At 32.7% G+C, this 22,622-nt stretch overlaps 2 protein-coding genes across 2 annotated transcripts; one reads left to right on the top strand and one right to left on the bottom strand.

Moving 5' to 3' along the window:
- The first annotated feature begins 1,635 nt into the window (after positions 1 to 1,635).
- Positions 1,636 to 7,716, top strand: LOC132181370 (putative receptor-like protein kinase At2g42960). Its single transcript, XM_059594563.2, has 8 exons — positions 1,636 to 2,202; positions 2,947 to 3,677; positions 3,766 to 3,870; positions 4,013 to 4,135; positions 4,460 to 4,630; positions 4,726 to 4,855; positions 5,089 to 5,298; positions 7,116 to 7,716. Exons 2-8 carry the CDS (start codon positions 3,022 to 3,024, stop codon positions 7,242 to 7,244), a joined length of 1,524 nt encoding a protein of 507 aa, XP_059450546.2. The 5' UTR covers positions 1,636 to 2,202; positions 2,947 to 3,021; the 3' UTR covers positions 7,245 to 7,716.
- Positions 7,717 to 17,703: 9,987 nt separating this feature from the next.
- On the bottom strand, positions 17,704 to 20,535 carry LOC132182390 (uncharacterized). The gene is made up of 3 exons (XM_059595625.2): positions 19,971 to 20,535; positions 19,347 to 19,487; positions 17,704 to 18,481 (listed from the first exon to the last, which is right to left on the bottom strand). The coding sequence occupies exons 1-3, from the start codon at positions 20,444 to 20,446 to the stop codon at positions 18,109 to 18,111; spliced, it is 990 nt and encodes a 329-aa protein (XP_059451608.2). The 5' UTR covers positions 20,447 to 20,535; the 3' UTR covers positions 17,704 to 18,108.
- Between the last annotated feature and the right edge of the window lie 2,087 nt (positions 20,536 to 22,622).

Here is a 22,622-nt window from a genome sequence, read left to right as displayed (position 1 = left end):
TGAAAAGAAATTGGTTGGGAGAATACTTTAATCAAAAGTTATGCTTCAAATCAAAGCCTTTCTTTTTTTTTTCTTTTTTTCTTTTTGGTTTCTCTCCTCCATTGGAGGCTTTTTCTGACTCCAAGACATGATGATATTCAAGAAAGGCACATCTGTTTTTCTGAACATTATTAATTTAATATTACAAGTTCTGAGAGTCGGGTTTTGTCAAGTTCTATTGGCCAAAATACCCCTTGTAACCGTTGGAACTAAACGAATTTGTCATAGTTTTTTAATATTTTTATTTTTGAAAAGAAAAAAAAAAAAAAGACAGGACATTAAAAAAGAAATTTAACAAACCCAAGCCATTTTTCCATACAATTATTAAATATATTTTCCGAGTGAACTTAGTTTTGACTTTAATATTAAATGCATCTATCTCTTTCTCTCGCATTCTCCAATGTATCATTAAAGAAAATGATTAAAAAGGTTCGTATTTATGAAAGCAAAAACTGTACAATCCCATCAATTGTTATTTTATTTTTTTTCTGACACGATAATGCTATGTTGTTGATAATGGTATTTAAAATGGCTTGTATGTAAAAAATAAAAATAAAAGATATTGGATTAAGTGCTGTAATAAAAATTACAATAATGTGCTATAGCATTTGTTAATGGTTCATATTTAATTTCAAATTCAACAAGAGGCAAGAGAGATTCCACTTATAGTTATAAGGGATAAATGTAAAATCGGTTCTTGTGGTTGGCCTAAATTACAAACTATTATATGTGGTATAAAAAATAATTTATAGATTCTTGGGTAGACCAAAATAACAGTTTACTTCCTAAAATCAATTTTCGTTAAGTAATTTAACAGATTACGTTCATTTGTCACATCATACTGCTACAGTAAATTAACCTAATCTTTTTTATTCCCAAAATTTTATTCCGTGCATAACCTTCCTTCATTTTTATATTCATCACCACGATTTTGGAGCATTTCGTGAGAATTTGACAATGACATTTTGTGAAGTAGCTGAGGAAGATGAATATGAGGGAGGGTTATGTACAAGGTAAAATTTAGGGGAAATGAGAGATTATGTTGATTTATTGTAACAGTATAACGTTGAGTGAAGGCTGATGTGTAATCTTAACTGGGAAAGTGATAGATTTTGTTAAGTTCCTTAACATAAAATGATTTCAAGAAGTAAACTGTTATTTTGGCATACCTTGAGCACCTATAAATTATTTTTTTATACCACATAAAATGATTTATAATTTAGGTTAACCATAAAAACTAATTTTACATTTATCCCTAGTTATAAAGAAAGTTGATCTTATTATCCACAAACTTTGCTAAAAATTGAATTTAGCACATACAAATAGGGGCGGAATTAAGTGTAAGGGTGGGATAGTATTTTCAAAAACGAGTAAAAGTTTCTTCTTAATTATATGAACATTCAAAGCTACAAAATTTCTTTTATTTTTATTTTTTTAATTCTATTATGTTCATTTTTTTTTTTATGAAAAAGAAATTTAAAAGACTTGAGAGGAATTCCTTTAGGACATAAGGGCAGTTTGGTAAAGTAGAGCTTCGAGCAGGCTAGATTTGGAGTTCCCCCCTCCTGTTTGGTTGACTCTCTCTCTCACTCTCTCTCTCTCTCTCTCTTTCCCACTTTTTTCCACTTTACTTTGGTTTGCTTATTGAATATTGTTCACCCAGCCCAGCTATAAATGCCACTCGTGTTCCTTTCATTTTTGCTTTCCCTTTACTGTTTCTCTCTCTGGTTTCCTCCATTGCAAACCAAGCTTTCCAGCTTGCTCAGGTCCCTCTCTCCTCCCATCTATAAACACATAGGCAAAACCCACCAACCATTTTACCCACCTCTGCTTTTCTCTCCTAAAATCTCTCTCTCTGTCTCTCTCTCTCTCTCTCCCTTCAAAGATTAGATTTTTGTCTGGCCTTCTTCCTCACCATTTTTCATAATCATTTTCTGAATTCTTTTTGGCCCACCTGAGGCCACAATCCCTTCTTGTAAACTACTCCTCCCCAACTGTATTTTTTTGTGGCATCTGGGTTTTTGTAGCTTCGTATTGTTTGAGGTCTACATTGGCCTATCTATGCTTATTGAGTCTCTGTTGGTTCAAAAAGAAGCCTTTCCTTTGCTTCTCTGGGTGCTCAAGGAAGAAGATCAAGGGGGTTAACTTAGATCACCATAAAAGGTAAGTGCTTTATCTTTTACAACTCACTTTTTATTTTTTGCAATTCACATTCGCCTTTATCCATCTCTTACTTGGATAATAAGTGATACTTCCATTTTATTCCTTTTTGATAGATTTGGATTTGTGTTTGATTTTTTTATCAAATGTGCAATTTATGAACTTTCTTTGATTATTATGACTTATATGCTAATGGGATTTTCCTGATTTTTCAAATTTCTGAAATATTACTAAAAATTTGTTTTTGAGCTTTAATTCTCATTAAGCAGTCCATGTCGACGTTAATCAAACTTCCTTAAATGTTCTTCCCAGATTCTTAGTTTTATTTTCTGATTGATCATTTTTAATGTGTGCAAATTCAGCAATCTCAAAGAGGAACGTAACCAGGATGTTTATCCACAGGCTGGATATAATTCTAAATTAAAATTCCCCTAGGAGGAATATGTGAGCAGTATGTATTCTTGGTGAATGATATCCTCACATTTTTGTTTGTAAGAAAACATTGGCCGGTAAAAATATTTGTAGCATATACAGGACTTCTACTGTGCATAACAAAGTGTAAACAATCCAAGGTTTACGTTGTGCTCGTGCTCGACCAAGAATTTTGACATTAACAAATTCATGTTTTTAATCATCCAAAAGAAAAAAACAAAACTGATATAAGAGCTAGGTGGAAAGTAGATATGCGCATGATCATGACAGTCGAGAATTATAAAGGCATTTTGATAACATGTTTTTGGTACACAGGTGGGGATGTCACTTTGGTACGGAAACTAACAAGATCAAGTCGGTTGTGAGTTTGAGAATTCAAGGGGATCAGATATGTCATCTGAGGGTTCTTTGAATACAGAATTATCGAAAAAGACTGCATTTTTGGGTTTGAAACTATGGGTTTTGATCTGCGTATGTGTTGGTGCATTTATAGTTTTAATTCTTTGTATCTTATCTGTATGGGTCACATTTCGGAGGAAGTCTAGGAGATCCATTGACAAATTCTCTCTTTCCCAAATACCAAATGTTTCGAAAGATATCAAGGTTGACAAGGTTGGAACTCAGAGTTCTCATGAAAGTTTATTTCTTTCAATCCATGATAAGTCAAGTGATAAGAATTCCGAGAAAACATTAGTTCATATGGCTCCAAGCAAATCGAGCGATCCAGATAGCGTCAGTCAATGCAGCTCAATTTATCATCATGAGAGAGGATTAAGTTCAATGTCATGGGAAGAAGGAAGCTCTGGGACTGCTAGGAAGCAGTCTTCATTGTCGTATGGAGGACCTGCGACAGCCTCTCCTTTAATTGGCTTGCCAGAAATTTCTCATCTTGGGTGGGGCCACTGGTTTACTCTCAGGGATCTAGATTTTGCTACTAATCGATTCTCTGCAGTAAATGTGCTTGGTGAGGGTGGATATGGGGTTGTTTACAGGGGGAGACTGATTAATGGAACTGAGGTGGCGGTGAAGAAACTTCTTAATAACTTGTAAGGATGCTTTAATGACACATTCTCTTAATTTCTAATGCTTTCGTTAAAAAAAATTTCATGATTTTATTGTGACTTGGGTATATAGGGGACAGGCGGAGAAAGAATTTAGGGTTGAAGTTGAGGCCATAGGCCATGTTCGTCATAAGAATCTTGTTCGACTCCTGGGCTACTGCATTGAAGGAGTTCACAGGTAACATTCCTTTACCTTTTTGATTGAATCATTTAGATTCCTTTACATATTATACTTTCTTGCCAATACTTCCAAGTTCTGTTTGAATCTTTTTATCTTTAATAGTTTCAGCTGGTTTAAAAATCCAATATCTATTTCATAGGATGCTGGTGTATGAATATGTGAATAATGGAAACTTAGAACAATGGCTACATGGGGCAATGCATCAACATGGCACCTTTACTTGGGAGTCGCGCATGAAGGTGATCCTTGGTACTGCTAAAGCGTAAGTTAATCTTTCAACTAAAAATAGTTTCATATATGACAATTTTGTTTTTCAATTTTGGTGCCAAATAATTCGTCTAACAGATTCGAATACCCATCTTGTAGAGAATTTGACTGGACAAATATATTTTCAGAATAGACAGTTTATTACCTTTAGTAATTCATTGTCTTCCATGACGATTTCATATTCTGGCTAGTTTTGGTCTTTCTTTTGAACAGGCTTTCAAAATTATGACAATTTTACATCTTCTGATTTCACTCATGACATTATTAATAGTGGAACTTTGAATATAATAGAAAAATGACTTAACACATTGGGTTTCAGGCTTGCTTATTTACATGAAGCAATAGAACCAAAAGTTATTCACCGAGACATAAAATCAAGCAACATTCTGATTGATGATGAGTTTAATGCCAAGGTTTCTGATTTTGGATTGGCAAAACTCTTGGATTCTGGAGAAAGTCACATCACGACTAGAGTAATGGGAACATTTGGGTAAGTGTAGAATTTGATTCCCTGTAGTTTTAATCTATAAGCTAATAAAACTTCTTCAGATGGGTCTTAGAAGCTGTCTCTTTTGTGAATTTCAGTTATGTGGCACCAGAATATGCTAATACTGGCTTGTTAAATGAGAAGAGTGACATTTATAGCTTTGGTGTCCTCCTTTTAGAAGCAGTAACAGGAAGGGACCCTGTGGACTATGGCCGGCCTGCTAATGAGGTACCCAATTCTTAAAATAATTGTCTGCTACTGAGCATGTAAACTTCAACATCTGTCTCTGGCTCTCTCTCACCGTCTCTGTCTCTCTTCAACCTCCCCCCGGGTTACAAGCTGATTCTTACTGCTTATCTAAATTATCCACATATTAAAATGTGTTGAAGCACAAGGGCTATAGCTCAGATGTACTATTTTGTGCAAGATTTCTAATAAACATTTCTTTGTGCTCCTGGAAGGTTAATCTTGTCGAGTGGCTAAAGATGATGGTAGGAACAAGAAGAACTGAGGAAGTTGTGGACCCAAACCTTGAAGTTAAACCCACCACACGCGCTCTAAAACGTGCTCTTTTGGTAGCACTTCGATGTGTTGATCCTGATTCAGATAAGAGACCCAAAATGAGTCAGGTTGTACGAATGCTCGAAGCTGATGAGTATCCACTTCGCGAGGTGCAAATCAGTGCTCTTCCTGGAACGATTTTTTATGTTTGTTTGTTTGTTTGTTTGACTATCTTTGTTTGGGTTTTGAAGTATTCTTTGAATTTTTAGAAATATGCGGCTTTGTTTCCAGTGTTAGAGCATTAGGGCTTCAAACAAGGTGAGCTAATCAAGCTTTTACTTGTTTGAGCTGAGCTAAGCTTGATTCAAGCTCAAGGTTTCATGTTTAGGCTCAACTTGAGAAATAATTAATGAGTTTGAGCTTGGGTTGAGCGGCGCTTAATTTTGATAAGAGAATTAATTCCAAGCTTGTGTTTCACTTTAAGCTTGATTTCTACATTGATTTGAAGCCTGAAGTCACAAATGCGTGTTTTAAGTTTAGAAGGACATTCAACTAGCTTTTATGTTCATCCAACAAATGACATTGTTAAATATAATTTTAGTACCTCATATAGTGTGTGTGCGCGCATGCATATTTTCTGTAACGAATCAGGAAAAAGCGCTAGCCACATCTGCGCTATTACCCCAAAATGACTAGTCAATTTGGAGCTTCCCTAGAATTCATTATAAAGCTCAGTTTCACCTAGTAACTAAGCAATGTGGGACTTAACACTCATGACTATCTCTATAAACTATCAATTCTATGCGGGCTTTTTCTCATTTTCCCAATATGGGATCGGGGTGTTACAAACTCCCCCTCTTAAACTCCTGACGTCGTCGTCAGGTCCACGTCATGTAGTGCTCTAGTACCACATGACCTGGCGTTATTAGGTGGCTCTGATACCACTTGTAACGACCCAGGGAAAAGCGCTAGCCATATCTGCGCTATTACTCCAAAATGACTAGTCAATTTGAAGCTTCCCTAGAATTTATTATAAAGCCTAGTTTCACCTAGTAACTAGGCAATGTAGGACTTAACACTCATGACTATCTCTATAAACCATCCACTCTATGTGGGCTTCTTCTCATCTTCCCAATATGGGATCGGGGTGTTACATTTCCTCTTTGTGTTATTAGGCAAATTTTCAAGCCTATACAAAGTTAGCAAGCTTGCTTGCGACCCTAATAACAAACTTTGCATTTGTTTCTAAAATGGTCCAAGCAATCAAGCTTGAGCTGTGGTTATTACATAAACAAGCTAAGGAACGGAGCTGTAAGATGCTATACAGCTTAAGGGCTTATAGAAGACTGTATGATGCATGTATATCATTACAGTGCCTTATCATTTTTCCTTTGTTTCTTCTTTTTCCCTTAATTTTATAGTAGGTTTATGTTGCATTACCTATTATGTGGTAATGTTGTATGATCTATTAAAAATTAGAGGACAGTAAATTTGCCACTAGAGCTTTTTTGATTTTGCTCTCTAAAACAGCTGTTGATGTTTTCTTCACATGTAGAAAGCTTGAACACTAATATTTTACAGTCTCATACAGTGTATCCATGTATAAGTATTGCAGTTCTGTTCTTGTGTCTAGAGTTTGATTATCTCATCCCTCTTTGTGTGGAGTTAATGGCTATATTTTAGCAATTCGAGATAGTAGTGAATAACCTTTCCGTTGTGGATTAACTTTTAGATTTATTGTGGGATTTATATACCATGTTCAGTTCTAGAATGATTGAATGAGAGTACACTTTTGCTTAGTTTGCATTGTTTTTCCAGTCTGTATCCTCCCTGAACATTTCTCAGTTTAATTACAATTTTCTCTGAATTTATGCCAAATGTAAAATTTCTGTTGACAACGGATTATTAAATCGTGTTTTGTCACTATGCTCATCAGAGTACAGGAGTTAATGAGAAAATCATATTTGGATTTTACAATTCGTTTCAGGATCGAAGGAATGCAAGGAGCCGTACAGCCAGCTTGGAAATTGACTCCACGAAGGAATTTTCTGGTCCAGCTGACTCTGAAAACAAGGCAGGGGATAAAGAGAGCCATGTGTCTGAGATCCATGGATAGGACTGACAAACATTTTTATCTGGGTGAATTATTGCATTCTCACAGCCAGACTTATAAACCTTTCAGTAACTCATCAAATACTACTGATCTCAAAGTCTGTTTTCTGGAAAAAAAAAAGAAGAAGAAGCTTTTAGTTTTATTGTAGGAATTGAATTGGAGATAGCCCTGAAAGATCATGAAGGCTTGGCCGTGTGTGGGCTATTCAAGCATTGAGAGAAGGTGCCTTCAGCCCTATAAACATGTCTAATATGTGTGTGTGTGTGAGACAGAGAGAGAGAGAGAAAGAGAGGCTTTTGTTGTACAGTCGTGTATCAGACTGGTGAGCTGTCTGTTCAATACATGATTGTAATATTTTCTTTTTCTTCCATTTTCTCTTCATAACTACTATTGAATGATTCTTACTTGTTTTCTGCTTTACTTTTCCTTTTTCATTTTTATTTATAATTATAATTTCGTATTACCCTTTATAGCATTGAATCATTTGATCATGTCCTTTTGTTCTTTATACAGTGATGTTTTTGCTCTTTGTTGCAGCAGAATGATGCTTGTACCATTGTGTTTCTTTTTCACTTTCCCTTTCATTCCTTTGTGATAAGATTCCAATCAAACCATTTATCTCAGTGCACTTGTCACTCTGCTTGTTGACCGTATAATGCCATGTCACTGTTTGTTCCAAACCCAAGTCTTACTTCTGATCAACCATACTTGAAATATATAGAGTAATATATGTAAGATTTTTATTCCCTTTTATCCATCTTGCTTTTAAAATTACTATTAGATTCAAATGTAATAGTGATTTATCTTAAATTCCTTGTGATTTGAAAGTTGCATTACGTTTAAGGCATAATAGTCCCAGATATAGCATTACTCAAATATATAGGGAAAACTACCTTTTGCCCTCATGAACTATAATGCATTTTCACTTTGCCCCCATGAACTACCAAATGTGACATTCGACTCCCATAAAATGCCATTTTGTGCCCAAAATTTTCCTTTGTCAGTCAAAGGCCCCTTTCGTTAGTCAAAGGCTTTAATTTAGGTAGTCAAAGTAACAATGCGTTATAGTTCATGGGGGTAAAGTGACAATAAATTGTAGTTTATGGGGGCAAAGTGACGGGTAGACTGTCTGAGTTAACGCATTGACTAACTGAATGGGCCTTTGACTGATGGAATGGGGGTTTTGGGTACAAAATGGTAGTTCATGGGGGTCGGGAGTGTCACAGTTGGTCATAAGGGGAAGTGCTAAGGCATTATAGTTTATGGGGTAAAAGGTAGTTTATCCAAATATACATAATGCATCCGTACATAAGAGTCTATTTCCATCCCTTGTACCCTCACTTAAATAAGATTCGGATTTTCAGCTATTTTGTTGTTTAGATTGTTCGCAATTTATGTAGCAAATATGAGTCTATGTTTGCCAATGGCCTTAAAAAAGGAAGTGGCATAGAATTGTAGCAGATTTGATTGATGTGAAAAAAAAAAAAAAAAAAAAAAAAGTAAGAATATTTTGTATGAAAAAGTGAAAAAAAAAAAAATTGTTTTGTAGTGATTTTTTTTTATTCGAATAATAATAAAAATTAATTGATGTGATCTAAAAAGTATAAATGTTGGGAGTTGATTTTGAGAGGAATAATAGAGACCTTTTTTAAGGCCATTGACAAACATAGATAAGACTTACCTGCTCGAGTAAGGGGCAGATTGTTTGATATCTGCACGCCTATGTAAACTTTATAAAAATTCTCTCATTTGTTGTTCAAAAAGTTAACAATCTCAACATCAAAACTACATCTATCCACTTAACTTAGGTGAATGTTCCTCACCAGGATTTCATGAATCTATAAATGAAACAACACAACCCTTCCATGTAATGCTCTAAAAACAGCATGGAGGCAGATAATCTTCCAAAGCAACCCAAGCTGAAGGTCCCAAGCTTTTCTCTTCTTTTCTTTATTGATAGTCAATTGAAAAAGTAGTTTGGTGGAAGGATCCGTTGGCATTTATGAGGCAATCGAGTCAAATGCTTCATAATGTTCATGCACCTATTTTTGGCTCCTTGTCTCAATTTTTTCTTTGATTTCACACTTCATAAGACGGGGCATGGCACTTGAAAATGCGAAGTCTCTATTCGCAAGGTGATAATTGTCCTGCTTTTGACATTTTAGGCTCTGTACACCAACGGTCAGATTTTGAATTTTATTCTCAGACAGTTTTGTGTTTGACTTATACGCCCCCTTTTTTTTTTTTTTTTAATTACAGCACCTTTATGTTCCAATTGCACATCAATAATCGCTTTTATTATTTTACTTGTTTATTGATTGGTATAACTTCACTTTGAACTCTTATCTGAATTACCACGTATTTTGACAAGTTTCCTAAATTTTAAAACTCTAAATTTCACTCATTGAACTTTCAATTTGATGCAGTTGACCAATTCTGCCAATTTTTGCCATTAAACTCTAACAAAAACTATTGAAAAGACTAAATTACACTTCAATTTTCGTTTTTTTTTTTTTTTTTTTTTTAATTTCAATTTGAAATTAAGGGTAAATTTATAGTTTTATAAAAGTTTAAGGGGGTATAAAGGATATTTAATCACTTGTAACGTCTAAAAACTGACAGAGGTGAGTAGATTTGTATCAAATTGAAAGTTTGAGGATAAAATTGAAAGATTATAAAATTTGAAAAGTCTTTTCAAATTACATGGTAATTTAAAGGTTGTTTATAAAATTCCCTTTATTGATATTTTTTCGCATCGGTATGGGTACTATAAATTGGGGTTCAGTCTCGTCTCCATGCCAAGTACTTTATTTAAATTTTAAGTGGAGGATTAGAACAAGTCCATGGGAACCACCGGATTAGAGCTCCCATTGTTTTTAATAATGAGATTGTACAAAGAAAATCAGGTTGAACATCGGATTTCTACATTAATTAAATATATTTTTAAATATGGTGTAGGTCCCATCCTTCTATTATCTTTTTTGAGGGAAATGAGGAACATTTCATTCAAGAAAAATGATAATAGACAGGCCTGAGCCTTACAAAAATAGAGCCGTCTGCTTTAAAAAAATAATGTCTGAGATACAACTTGGAGACTCCTCAAACCAAATTTGGGCTTCTAAATTCCTGGTTGCAAACTTGGCTAAGCCATGAGCTGCTTGATTGGCCTCTCTTTTAACATGCCTAACACACCATCTGTTTAGAGATCCCATCCTTCTATTATCTCTTTATAATTAAGTAGTTTATAACTTGCTCTATGTGCTCTTTGTATGTTTCATTATATTTTAATATTAGAATTTTCTTTGAGAAAGCATTTTGTGAAAAAACAATCAAACAAATAATAAAAAAAAAAAGAAAAAAAAAAAAAGGTTATAAGATGAAAATAGCTATCAATCACAATTTTTTAAAACATCTGGTGTAGTATGCGAGTTTTTTCTTTTCAACATTATTATGTACACATGGTAAACTCTCTTGACTTGCAGGGTTATTAGCTAAAAAGTGGATTGAAATTTGGTGTAATTTAAAGTAGTAGCAAGCATATATATATATATATATATATATATATATATGGGTTCGCGGAACAAGTACCCTTTTGGGTGGTTTAGGGGTGGCCGAACATCAGCCACTTCCTTTACAACGCCTCTTTGGCTTAAAATAATAAGAAAAATACTAAGTGTTCTCATTGTATTTTTATGGTATTCTCCTAGTCCTAGGTATATATTATTTTCTAAAAACTAAGTGAGAGAAATAATGGTAAATTTATAATATCCACACATAGTGTTGGGCATGCGTGTCAAACTAAAAGTTGTCATGTTTGGTAAAAAATTATAAAGGTCGTTCTTTGACCTTTTCACTATAAAAATGATTAAAATGCACTTTTGGCAAAAGCTTAAAAATGAAACTTTTGCTAAAAAAACGTTTTTTTTTTTTTAACTTAAAAACTATATTTCTCAAACACAGTCCCAAACATGGTCTTACAAAATCATCATTAAAATCAGAATGACACAAATTTCCTCCAATCTATTTCAATAAGTGACGAGTGTCATTCAACATTTTTGAGTTTCTCAAAAATTAATGTTTATGTTCCTAGATTAGTAGAATGACAATAAATGTCGCTTAAAAATATTAAAAAACAAAGAGTATGTGAGAGATGACACTTGTCATCTATTAAAGTAGGTTGAAGGAAATTTCCTTTGGACTAATTTGGATGAAATTTCTATCTAATGAGAATATTAAGACTTTTGAAGTCGCTATATAATATAAAACAATAAGAAAATTCGGGACACAATACTATATGGACAAAGTTTTTCTCCAAACTGGGTTGGAGAAATTTTCTTCAACCTAATCTATAAAAGTGATATGTGTCCCTTGAACATGTGAGATGCACATGTTTTTTTAATAGCAGAGATAAAGTTGAAATAAATTTTATTAAAAACTCATGTGAATCTCACATGTTATTAAAAAAAAAAGACACATGTCACTTTTATAGATTAGGTTGAAAAAAGTTCCTCTAACCCAGTTTGAAAAAAAAACTTTGTCCATACTATATATAGAGGCATCCCAGAAATCATTTAATTAAACAAAAAGGAGTGCAAATGGAAAGTCGTATAACCTAACCAAGCTGGAGGCATTAAATTCATCCTTATGATATTGACTTGTGATTGTGAATATACAACGTGAAAAAATATGTAATTACTAAAAAATATATTGGTTGAAAGTTTGATATTTATCCTAAAAAATATGTAATTACTAATTGCAAATGACAAATATTTTTATCCATAATCTACAGAAATACCCACTAATTATAAACCCTAAATTAAAGTCTTTGAAATCAGAATTTTCTGAAACGTCCCTTTTTTTTTTTTTTTTTTTTTTTTTTCTTTTGTTAAATGAATTCACTTTTAAAAGTTAGATATTTATTTTGAAATATCCTGAAAAAATTAAAACATTTGAATGAGACGGAGGCAAATAACAGTCCTAGATATAGCATTACTCAAGTATATAGGGGAAACTACCTTTTGCCCCTATGAATTATAATGCATTTTCACTTTGCTTTTATGAACTCTTAACTGTGACATCCGACCCCCATAAACTGCCATTTTGTGCTCAAAATCCCCATTTATCAGTCAAAGGCCCCTTCCATCAGTCAAATGCCATTTTGCGTTAACTCAGACAGTCAAAATAATAATGCATATAGTTCAAGAGGTAAAGTGACAATGAATTGTAGGTCATGGGGGCAAAGTAACGGGTAGAATGTCTGAGTTAACGCATTTGACTAACGGAATGGGCCTTTGACTGATGGAATAGAGGTTTTGGGTACAAAATGGTAATTCATGGGGATCGGGTGTCACAATTGGTCATAGGGGAAAAGTGCTAAGGCATTGTAGTTCATAGGGGCAAAAGATAGTTTCTCCAAATATATATAATGCATCCATACATAAGAGTATTTCCATCCCTTATACCCTCACTTAAATAAAATTCGGATTTTCAGCTGTTTTGTTGTTCAGATTGTTTGCAATTTATGTAGCAAATATAAGTTCATGTTTGCCAATGGCCTTAAAAAAAGAAGTGACATGGAACTATAGCAGATTTAATTGATGTGAGAAAAAAAAGGTAAAAATATTTTGTATGGAAAAGTAAAAAAAAAAAAAAAATTGTTTTGTAGTGATTTTTGTATTCAAATAATAATAAAAATTGATTAATGTGATGTAAAAAGTAAAAACGTTGGGAGTTGATTTGAGAGGAATAGTAGAAGACCTTTTTTAAGGCCATTGACAAACATAGATGGAACTTACTTGCCTGAGTAGGGGGTAGACTGTTTGATATATGCTCGGCTATGTAAACTTTATAAAAATTCTCTCATTTGTTGTTCAAAAAGTTAACAATCTGAACATCAAAACTACATCTATCCACTTAACTAATTAGGTGAGTGTTGCTCACCAAGATTTCATGAATATATAAATGAAACAACACAACCCTTCCATGTAATGCTCTAAAAACAGCATGTAGGCAGATAATCTTCCAAAGCAATCCAAGCTGAAGGTCCCAAGTTTTTCTCTTCTTTTCTTTATTGATAGTCAATTGAAAAAGTAGTTTGGTGGAAGGATCCGTTGGTATTTATGAGGCAATCGAGTCAAATGCTTCATAATGTTCATGCACCTATTTTTGGCTCCTTGTCTCAATTTTTTCTTTGATTTCACACTTCATAAGACGGGGCATGGCACTTGAAAATGCCATGTCTCTATCCGTAAGGTGATAGTTGTCCTGCTTTTGACATTTTAGGCTCTGTACACCAACGTCCAGATTTTGAATTTTATTCTCAGACAGTTTTGTGTTTGACTTATACGCCCTTTCTTTCTTTTTTTTTTTTAATTATTATTTTTTTAATTACAGCACCTTTATGTTCCAATTGCACATCAATAATCGCTTTTATTATTTTACTTGTTTATTGATTGGTATAACTTCACTTAGAACTCTTATCTGAACTACCACGTATTTTGACAAGTTTCCTAAATTTTAAAACTCTAAATTTCACTCATTGAACTTTCAATTTGATGCAGTTGACCAATTCTGCCAATTTTTGCCATTAAACTCTAACAAAAACTATTGAAAAGACCAAATTATACTTCAATTTTCGTTTTTTTTTTTTTTTTTTTTGATTTCAATTTGAAATTAAGGATAAATTTATAATTTTATAAAAGTTTAAGGGGTATAAAGGTTATTTAATCACTTGTAACGTCTAAAAACTGACAGAGGTGAGTAGATTTGTATCAAATTGAAAGTTCGAGAATAAAATTGAGAGATTTTAAAATTTGAAAAGTCTTTTCAAATTACATGGTAATTCAAAGGTTTTTTTATAAAATTCCCTTTATTGATATTTTTTCGCATCGGTATGGGTACTATAAATTGGGGTTCAGTGTCCTCTCCATGCCAAGTACTTTATGTAAGTGGAGGATTAGAACAAGTCCATGGGAACCACCGGATTAGAGCTCCCACTGTTTTTAATAATGAGATTGTACAAAGAAAATCAGGTTGAACAACGGATTTCTACATTAATTAAATATTATTTTTAAATATGGTGTAGGTCCCAATATCCTTCTATTATCTCTTTATAATTAAGTAGTTTATAACTTGCTCTATGTGCTCTTTGTATGTTTCATTATATTTTATATTAGAATTTTCTTTGGGAAAGCATTTTGTGAAAAAAAAAACAACAAAACAAATAATAATAAAAAAAGAAAAAAAGAAAAAAAAAGGTTTATAAGACGAAAGTAGCTATCAATCACAATTTTTTTAAAAATCTGGTGTAGTCTGCGAGTTTTTTCTTTTCAACATTATTATGTACGCATGGTAAACTCTTTGACTTACTGGGTTATTAGCTAAAAAGTGGATTGAGATTTGGTGCAATTCAATACCTTTTATTTCGGCCATTCATTTAAAGTAGTAGCCAAAAAAATTAAAAAAAATAATATATATATATATATATATTATTGGGTCGGCGGAACAGCCCTTTTGGGTGGTTTAGGGGTGGCCGGACATCAGCCACTTCCTTTACAACGCCTCTTCGGCTTAAAATAATAAGGAAAATGTTTAAGTGTTTTCATTGTGTTCTTATGGTGTTCTCCTAGTCCTAGGTGTATATTATTTTCTAAAAACTATGTGAGAGAAATAATGGTAAATTTATAATATCCACACACAGTGTTGGACATGTGTGTCAAACCAAAAGCTGTCATGTTTGGTAGAAAATTATAAAGGTAGTTCTTTAACTTTTTCACTATAAAATGACTTTTGACAAAAGCTTAAAAATGAAACTTTTGTTAAAAGAAACGTTTTTTTTTTTTTTATTATTATTATTATTATTTTTTTTTAACTTAAAAGCTATATTTTTCAAACACAATCCCAAACATACTCTTACAAAATCATCATTAAAATCATAATGCATGACACAAATTTCCTCTAATCTATTTCAATAAGTGACAAGTGCCATTCAACATCTTTGAGTTTCTCAAAAATTCTTGTTTAGGTTTTTAGATTAGTAGAATGACAATAAATGTCTCTTAAAAATATATTTTTTAAAAAAATATGTGAGAGATGACATTTGTCATCTATTGAAGTAGGCTGAAAGAAATTTCTTCTGAACTAGTTTGGAGAAAATTTTTGTACGTATTAAGACTTTTGAAGTCTCTATATAATAAAAAACAATAAGAAAATCTGGGACACTATACTATATGGACAAAGTTTTTCTCCAAACTAGGTTGGAGAAATTTCCTTCAACTTAATCTATAAAAGTGATATGTGTCTCTTGAATATGTGAGATGCACATGTTTTTCTAATAGCAGAAACAGTTAAAATAAATTTTATTAAAAACTCATGTGCATCTCACATGTTATTAAAAAATGAGACACATGTCACTTTTATAGATTATGTTGAAGAAAATTCCTCCAACCCAACTTGAAGGAAAACTTTGTCCATACTATATATAGAGGCATCCGGGAAATCATTTAATTAAACAGAAAGGAGTGCAAATGGAAAGTCGTATAACCTAACCAAGCTGGAGGCATTATATATGTTCATCCTTATGATATTGACTTGTGATTGTGAATATACAACGTGAAAAAAATATGTAATTACTAAAAAATATATTGGTTGAAAGTTTGATATTTATCCTAAAAAATATGTAATTACTAATTGCAAATGACAAATATTTTTATCCATAATCTACAGAAATACCCACTAATTATAAACCCTAAATTAAAATCTTTGAAATCAGAATTTTCTGAAACGTTTTTTTTTTTTTTTTTTTTCTTTTGTTAAATGAATTCACTTTTAAAAGTTAGATATTTAGTTTGAAATATCCTGAAAAAATGTAAAACATTTGAATGAGACGGAGGCAAATAACACTAATTATTTATATAAATATTTGTAATTGTTGATCTGAATTATTTTTCATGCCCAGCATTGCAATAGCACAAACGTGGGCTAGGTATATATTGTTTTACTCAAGACCCAAAAAAGGCCTAGTTTAATATAGTTCAGAAAGTCGATCATTAGCCCAAATAATAGCATACGCACGCTCACATATTTCCCAGGTGTGGCCTGAGAAAAATTAACAATTTAATTGGCTGTATTGAGTACCAATGAATTTTATTGGATCATTTGAAAAAAAAAAAAAAAAAAAAATCTCAAGCTAGCATGATCACTTGTGCCCATCAAATTGTAAATACAATCGAATCACTCATCAATCTAAGAATAATAATCACCTAAAAATAGGAATGAGTATTACTAACAATATATATAAGAAGGTACAATAGAATGATGACCATATTCTTATTCATTATTTGGTTACATTAATAAAGAAATGACCAAACCTCCTAATTAGAATTGAATCATATTTAAACCAAAATTTGTAAATACCCTAACTCTAAAAAACATTTTCCAAAAAAAAAAAAAAAAAAAAAATTCTGGGCACAAACAAAATGAAGAGCTTTTTGGAAAGAAAAAAAAAAAAGGAACATTTTTAGGGCTATTTCATTAATGAGAGTAATGATTTGTTTGGTATTTTTTTCTGCTTCTTCCTTTTTGTTTTCTTATTTTTCTTCCAAAAAAAAAAAAAAAAAAAACAGGTAAAGTCCACTCTTAACCTCCTCAAATTATCACCCTAATGATAATCTACCACCTAAACTATTAATTACGACAATGTATCCCTCAAATTACCAAAACAATGACAATATACTCCCCAATGCTAACAAAATGACAGAATTACCCCTATAAAATTTTCAATAAGATAGAAATACCCTTAAAATTTTGAAAAAAAAAAAAAATTTAGTATTTTTGTTTTTATTTTAGCAAGGGTAATTTTGTCATTTTGTTAAAATTTGAGGTACATTGTCATTGTTTTGGTAGTTTGAGGGGTAAATTGTCATAATTGATAGTTTGTGGGGTAGATTATCATTGGGGTTTTAGTTTGAGGAGGTTAAGTGGACTTTACCAAAAAAAAAAAAAAATTAACAAATAACTCAAAAACATAAAACACTCACAAAAATACTCAGAATTGTTTTGCTTTATGTCACATGAAAACTCTTTTTCAAACCAAAAATACCTTAACAATCGGAGTGTAGCTATTCTAAATCCCAACTCTAGCCATGTTCAAACTTCAAGCACCCATATGATCCATCATCCCAAATTTAGTTTCTATTAACTTAGCAAATTAATTAAAGACAAAACACAATGAAAGACACACATATAAGGCTCATTTGGAAACGCTTTTAGGGCAACTTTTTTCTTCTAGCCAAAAAGTAATAACATTAACGAAATACTCAAAACTAGTTTCACGTTCTCGTTACATCTAATTAAAACAACAACAACAAAAAGTACAATCTAAAAAGTTTTGCCAAACGAATCCTAATCCGTTCCATCATATAATAAGAGGCCCAAGCTGCAGCCGCCCACCCAACCCCTCCACCCTCATAACTCCACGTACTGTGAGCCAACAATAATCTTCATAAATATTAAATGCACATGCACCGAAAGCGTCGCATTCCTTGACAAAAAAAGCAGCTCTTATCCTAGTACTCATATCAATCACATCACCCCATTTCAACACTCATCTCCTGTGTTGGCAATCTCAAGCACCCTGCAGCCACTCCTTCAATGGAAACCCCCCATCACTCTTTCTGGCTAATTTTTACAAGTAAACAACACATATATAATACGCAACCCATTTAGTCAGAAATATGCATTTAATGCTCCATATATATAGATATATAAATATATATTAAGTTCATCTGTCCAGATCTTACTACGTACAGAAATCTTGGAGAATTAATGCGATGGAATGATGATTGATTGATTGATACACAAGATGAAGTCATGGCTGTCGCTTGTTGTTGCCAAATGGGGGAGCTAAATCTTGCAGCAAGCCATAGTCGGGAAGCTGGAGGAGCTGCTGCTGGGGAGTCATGAGGTTTAGGTTTCCATACAACATGTAATTTGGGTCGGCTTGGTAATTACTTGTTGGAAGCAGCTGAGAAAATAGTGCTTGGGGAAAGCTTGGCTGAGCTGCTGAGGCCGACGCCAACAAAGAAGGCGACAGCATTCCGGCAGCATTTCCTCGGAGGGTTGATGGGTATTGGTGGTTGTGCTGCCCTTCATATGTTGTTATCACAACCGTTGGATCTTGGAAACATCTCTCAACACGCTTTTTCACGTTGCACTTCTGACTTGTGCATCTATAATAACTCCTGAATTTGCAAGCAATATATTCAAAGGAGGGTTATGAATCTAGCACTCACAAAACAACAACAAGAGCCGAATAATAATAATATATAGATTTCTCATGTGTTTTATTAATCTAACTCGTCACTTATACAAATGATTAAACAGAGTCATTCTAGTGTAAGACTCCTTTTGCTGTACGTCGGACCGTAGACCCGAAACACTCCATTTGCTTCAATATTTAGCACAATATGAAACAGGGAATCTAATATTAGAATCATGTTTAGCACGGCGTTCTACAGAGATAATTTCAAAAATACATTGAGAGGCTTTCTCAATAAGATCACACTGGTCCCGATCACTAAGTACAATACGAAACACCATTTTAAGATGTATGTAATGTTTCATCATTTATGCTTTCAAAAAGGAAAATCAAAATTCATACAAATATATCAATAAAACACACACACACACTGACTCCCAATTGATCGAATTTGAGTGTGCTGTTTTTTTTGGGAGAAAAAAGTGCAATGGAGCTAATGATTGAAAAATTGAACCCTTCTTAACCTATGTCGTCCTTTGGACACACCTGTTAATTATCAAAACCTTATAAATATGAAAATTGTGACAAATTAGTGATCTTATAGAGGCTACCAACATTATAAAAGGAATGTAATTAGTACCATAAAGAAAAATGCCATATATATATATATATATTCTTTAGTTACATAAAATTACAACACTAACAAAATGGAAATTAACACAATATTAGTGAACAAATTAAATGATCATTTGCATCAAACAAAGATTAATATTTATTCTATGGAAATTAATGAACTGTATATATATATTAGAGGGTAATTAATTGAACAAGGGAAAAATAAAGTATACCTTGGATAAGGGCTATTCTTCACAGCCTTCTGTCCATACTTTCTCCATCTGTAACCGTCCTCAAGATGATCAATCTCACTCTTAGTCAAAAAGGCAAACCGTGGCTCCCTTTGCCGTTTCTCTTTCTTTTTCGGCTTGTTCCTGATAAATCGCCATCAACAACAGTCTATTTAGAAAGATAAGCCATGAATCATGAAATATATATTTATATTAATATATATTTTTTCTTCTTTCTTTCGGCTAGCTAGAACAAAAGATCTTCAAGCTAGCCAGTGTAATCCAAATAGTTGGTCAAGATCTACCAAATTTCCTTCATATATATCACGTATTTTCCCCATAAAATGACAATTCATGGGGTGTATGTATGTATCTTAGGGCTTTGAAGAGAGATCTATGGTTCAAGAATTTGATGAGAAAATATATATAAAACCCAATATTAATTCTTTTGTTTTCAGAGCTACTTGCCATCAAAGTCCTACTAATTACAGTAAATGAGGTTGACAAAAATGCATTAATTATTTATGGAAAGACTTGGAAAGTCTTCGATGGGAAATTATATCATGTGTTGAAACCCTATTTTATATCCATGAGGTGGAGAAGAAGAAGGAGAAGAAGAAAACCTACCCTTTCTTAGACTTTTCTTCATCTCCATCTCCATCTCCATCTTCACACCCTTGTGGCTGCTTATCTTTCTTACTCTTAACAGATTCTTCCTCGTTAGAAGAACAGGACACCGAAGAATTAGGGGTGGTGGTGGAGAGGTTTTCACTTAATGTTCCGGCTGCAGAATCTCTCCCGACACCGGCCTTCTTGACCAAATTGTCGTCGATTGATGAGCAAGACATGTCAAAGGCTCTTGAGAGGGTGTTGTAGTCCATGGAGCCATGTAGGCAGTCAGTGAAGGTCATATAGGGGGAGGGATCAAGCCCTTGAATAAGGTTTTGTTGGGGTGCGACCATGGGATTATTATCATTGATGAAGAAAGGGAAGCTTGATGAGTGGCTGATTTCATGGTGATCAATATCATCATCATGATCACGATCATGACTGTAGTAAAAAGGGTTATGATGATGGGTTAGATCCTTGTTTTCTTCAGACATAAATGAAAGATCGATGAAGAAGAAAAAGATGAGCAAGAGAAAAGGAGGAGGAGGAGCAGGAGGAGAAAGAAGCAAATTATATGGGAAAGAAAGATATACTCCATACCCCAATAGAACCTTTATATTTTGCTTCTTACAAGAAAGATAGCTTTTTAGTTCTACTATTTTTTATTTTTTATTTTTTATTTTATTTTTCTAGAGAGAGAGAGAGAGAGAGAGAGAGAGATTTAAGTGGGTAGGTTTTGCTGCTCTCTTGTAGTACTCTAGTACTCTTCTATCTCAGTTTTTATTTATTTATTTATTTTTATTTATTTTTATTTTTTTTTATTTTCTAGCTATATCAATAATGTTCATATATATACGAAGAGTCTACACTCAACCGTGTTGAAATGCATATTGATAAGAAGTAACAAAAACGACATAAATTTACTTCATTTGTCATATACAATGTGAAAAGTAGTCAGACATGCATATAATGAAAAGAACAGATGAATTGTATTTGTAACCGGTCACATTACTTGGAACAAGCAAACAAATGCTCATGTTAAAAAATTTGAGAAACGTTAAAAATTATATTATTTATCTCACAATAGTATTAACGTTTGCAACGTACCACAAACATCTCATAAATATCTTATAAAGCTGATATGACAAAGTTTAGTAGCAATTAATTAATTTTTTATTTTTTTTTTATTTTTTTAACAAAACTTGATTCAAGAGCTATTAGATCGTGTCATGTCTACTTTGTAGGATATTTATGTTGTATGTAACGCTACAAAAAAAAAAAAAAAAGTATTTTATTGATAATAGCTACAAAAAAATGAAAATAAATCAACGAACTTGGGGATTATTGTTGAATGACCTCTACACACTTTTTACTTTCATTTTCGAGCAATTCAAGTTTCGTATATTGCAGTTTTAGACATTATTTTGTATTTTATCTTTTTGTATCAGCACTGACATGTTATATTGCTAATATATTAATTTTAATATATATATTTATAATTTATATATATATATATATATATATATATATATATATATTTGTAATATACATAATTAGTATAAATTACTTCATTTTTTTTTTTTTTTAACTTTAAATTATACTCATCATATTTTTAGCTCGACCCATAATAATGATTTTTCGGCTCCACCACGGGATGTATACATGCAATTATTTGAATAAAACCCAAAAACTTTAAGGGGTTGAGATCAAATTCTTTGCCGTTAACATTGGAAATTCAACTTAAAAAAAAAAAAAAAAATTAAAAAAAAAATTAAAAAGTGGAAATTAAAAAAGAAAGAGAGAGAGAGTAAAACAAGAGGCATGTGGGAATGAAATTAAAAGAGGTTTTAGTCGAGCTTGACCAACCGTTGTGGGCTGTCACTGTCATGTTATCAAGGAGCGGAGAGTTGGGTGGTCAAGGTTTCCAACTTTGCAGTTTCATTTCTGGAAGGATTAGGCTGACACGTGTTGAGATTGGGCACCGTCATTTGACCGTAGCTAGCACGTGGGAGTTTTTGTGCGTTTTGTTTTTTTGGGTTTTTTTTTCTGTTCCCTTTCCACGCCTATGTACCGCTGATTAGGCCTTAATGTCCCATCCGTCACCCTCCCAATTGTTGTGCCACAACGTCATCCTCTCCTACAACCTTTCTTTTCCTTTTCTATATATATTTTCCAAAATTTATTATTGCATCATGTTATATTCCACATCAATATTTTATAAATATTTCATAAAATTGAAGTAATAAAACCTAATTGCACTTGGATTAGCCTTTGTTGAAGAAAAAAAAAAACAATAATTAATATACTTTGTCTTATCTGCTTTGTAAGATATTTATAAATCGGTTGTGTGATATATATGGGCATTACTCTTCATGTAAACTTTGATCACAATGTATCATATTCACTTTGAGTATATATATATATTTGAAAGGGAATCCATGAGTCTCATTCATAGAAACTATGAGTATAAAGCTCTTACAAGCAACCATAGTTAAAGCTACAAGGTTACAAGTGTCATAGATGATGTATTACATTCCAGACCTAAAATTAATCCACTAACCCATGACTAATTTACATATTAAAAAATAGATCTGTGCAAAATAGATTTAAAATAATGCATAGGTAGTGCTTATTCCTTAGAACTGAGGGTAGAACAATCCTCAACCGAAA

Source organism: Corylus avellana, chromosome 5, assembly GCF_965113065.1.
Source record: "Corylus avellana chromosome 5, dhCorAvel1.hap1.2, whole genome shotgun sequence".
NCBI lineage: Eukaryota > Viridiplantae > Streptophyta > Magnoliopsida > Fagales > Betulaceae > Corylus > Corylus avellana.
This window is presented reverse-complemented; position numbering and strand designations above follow the sequence as displayed.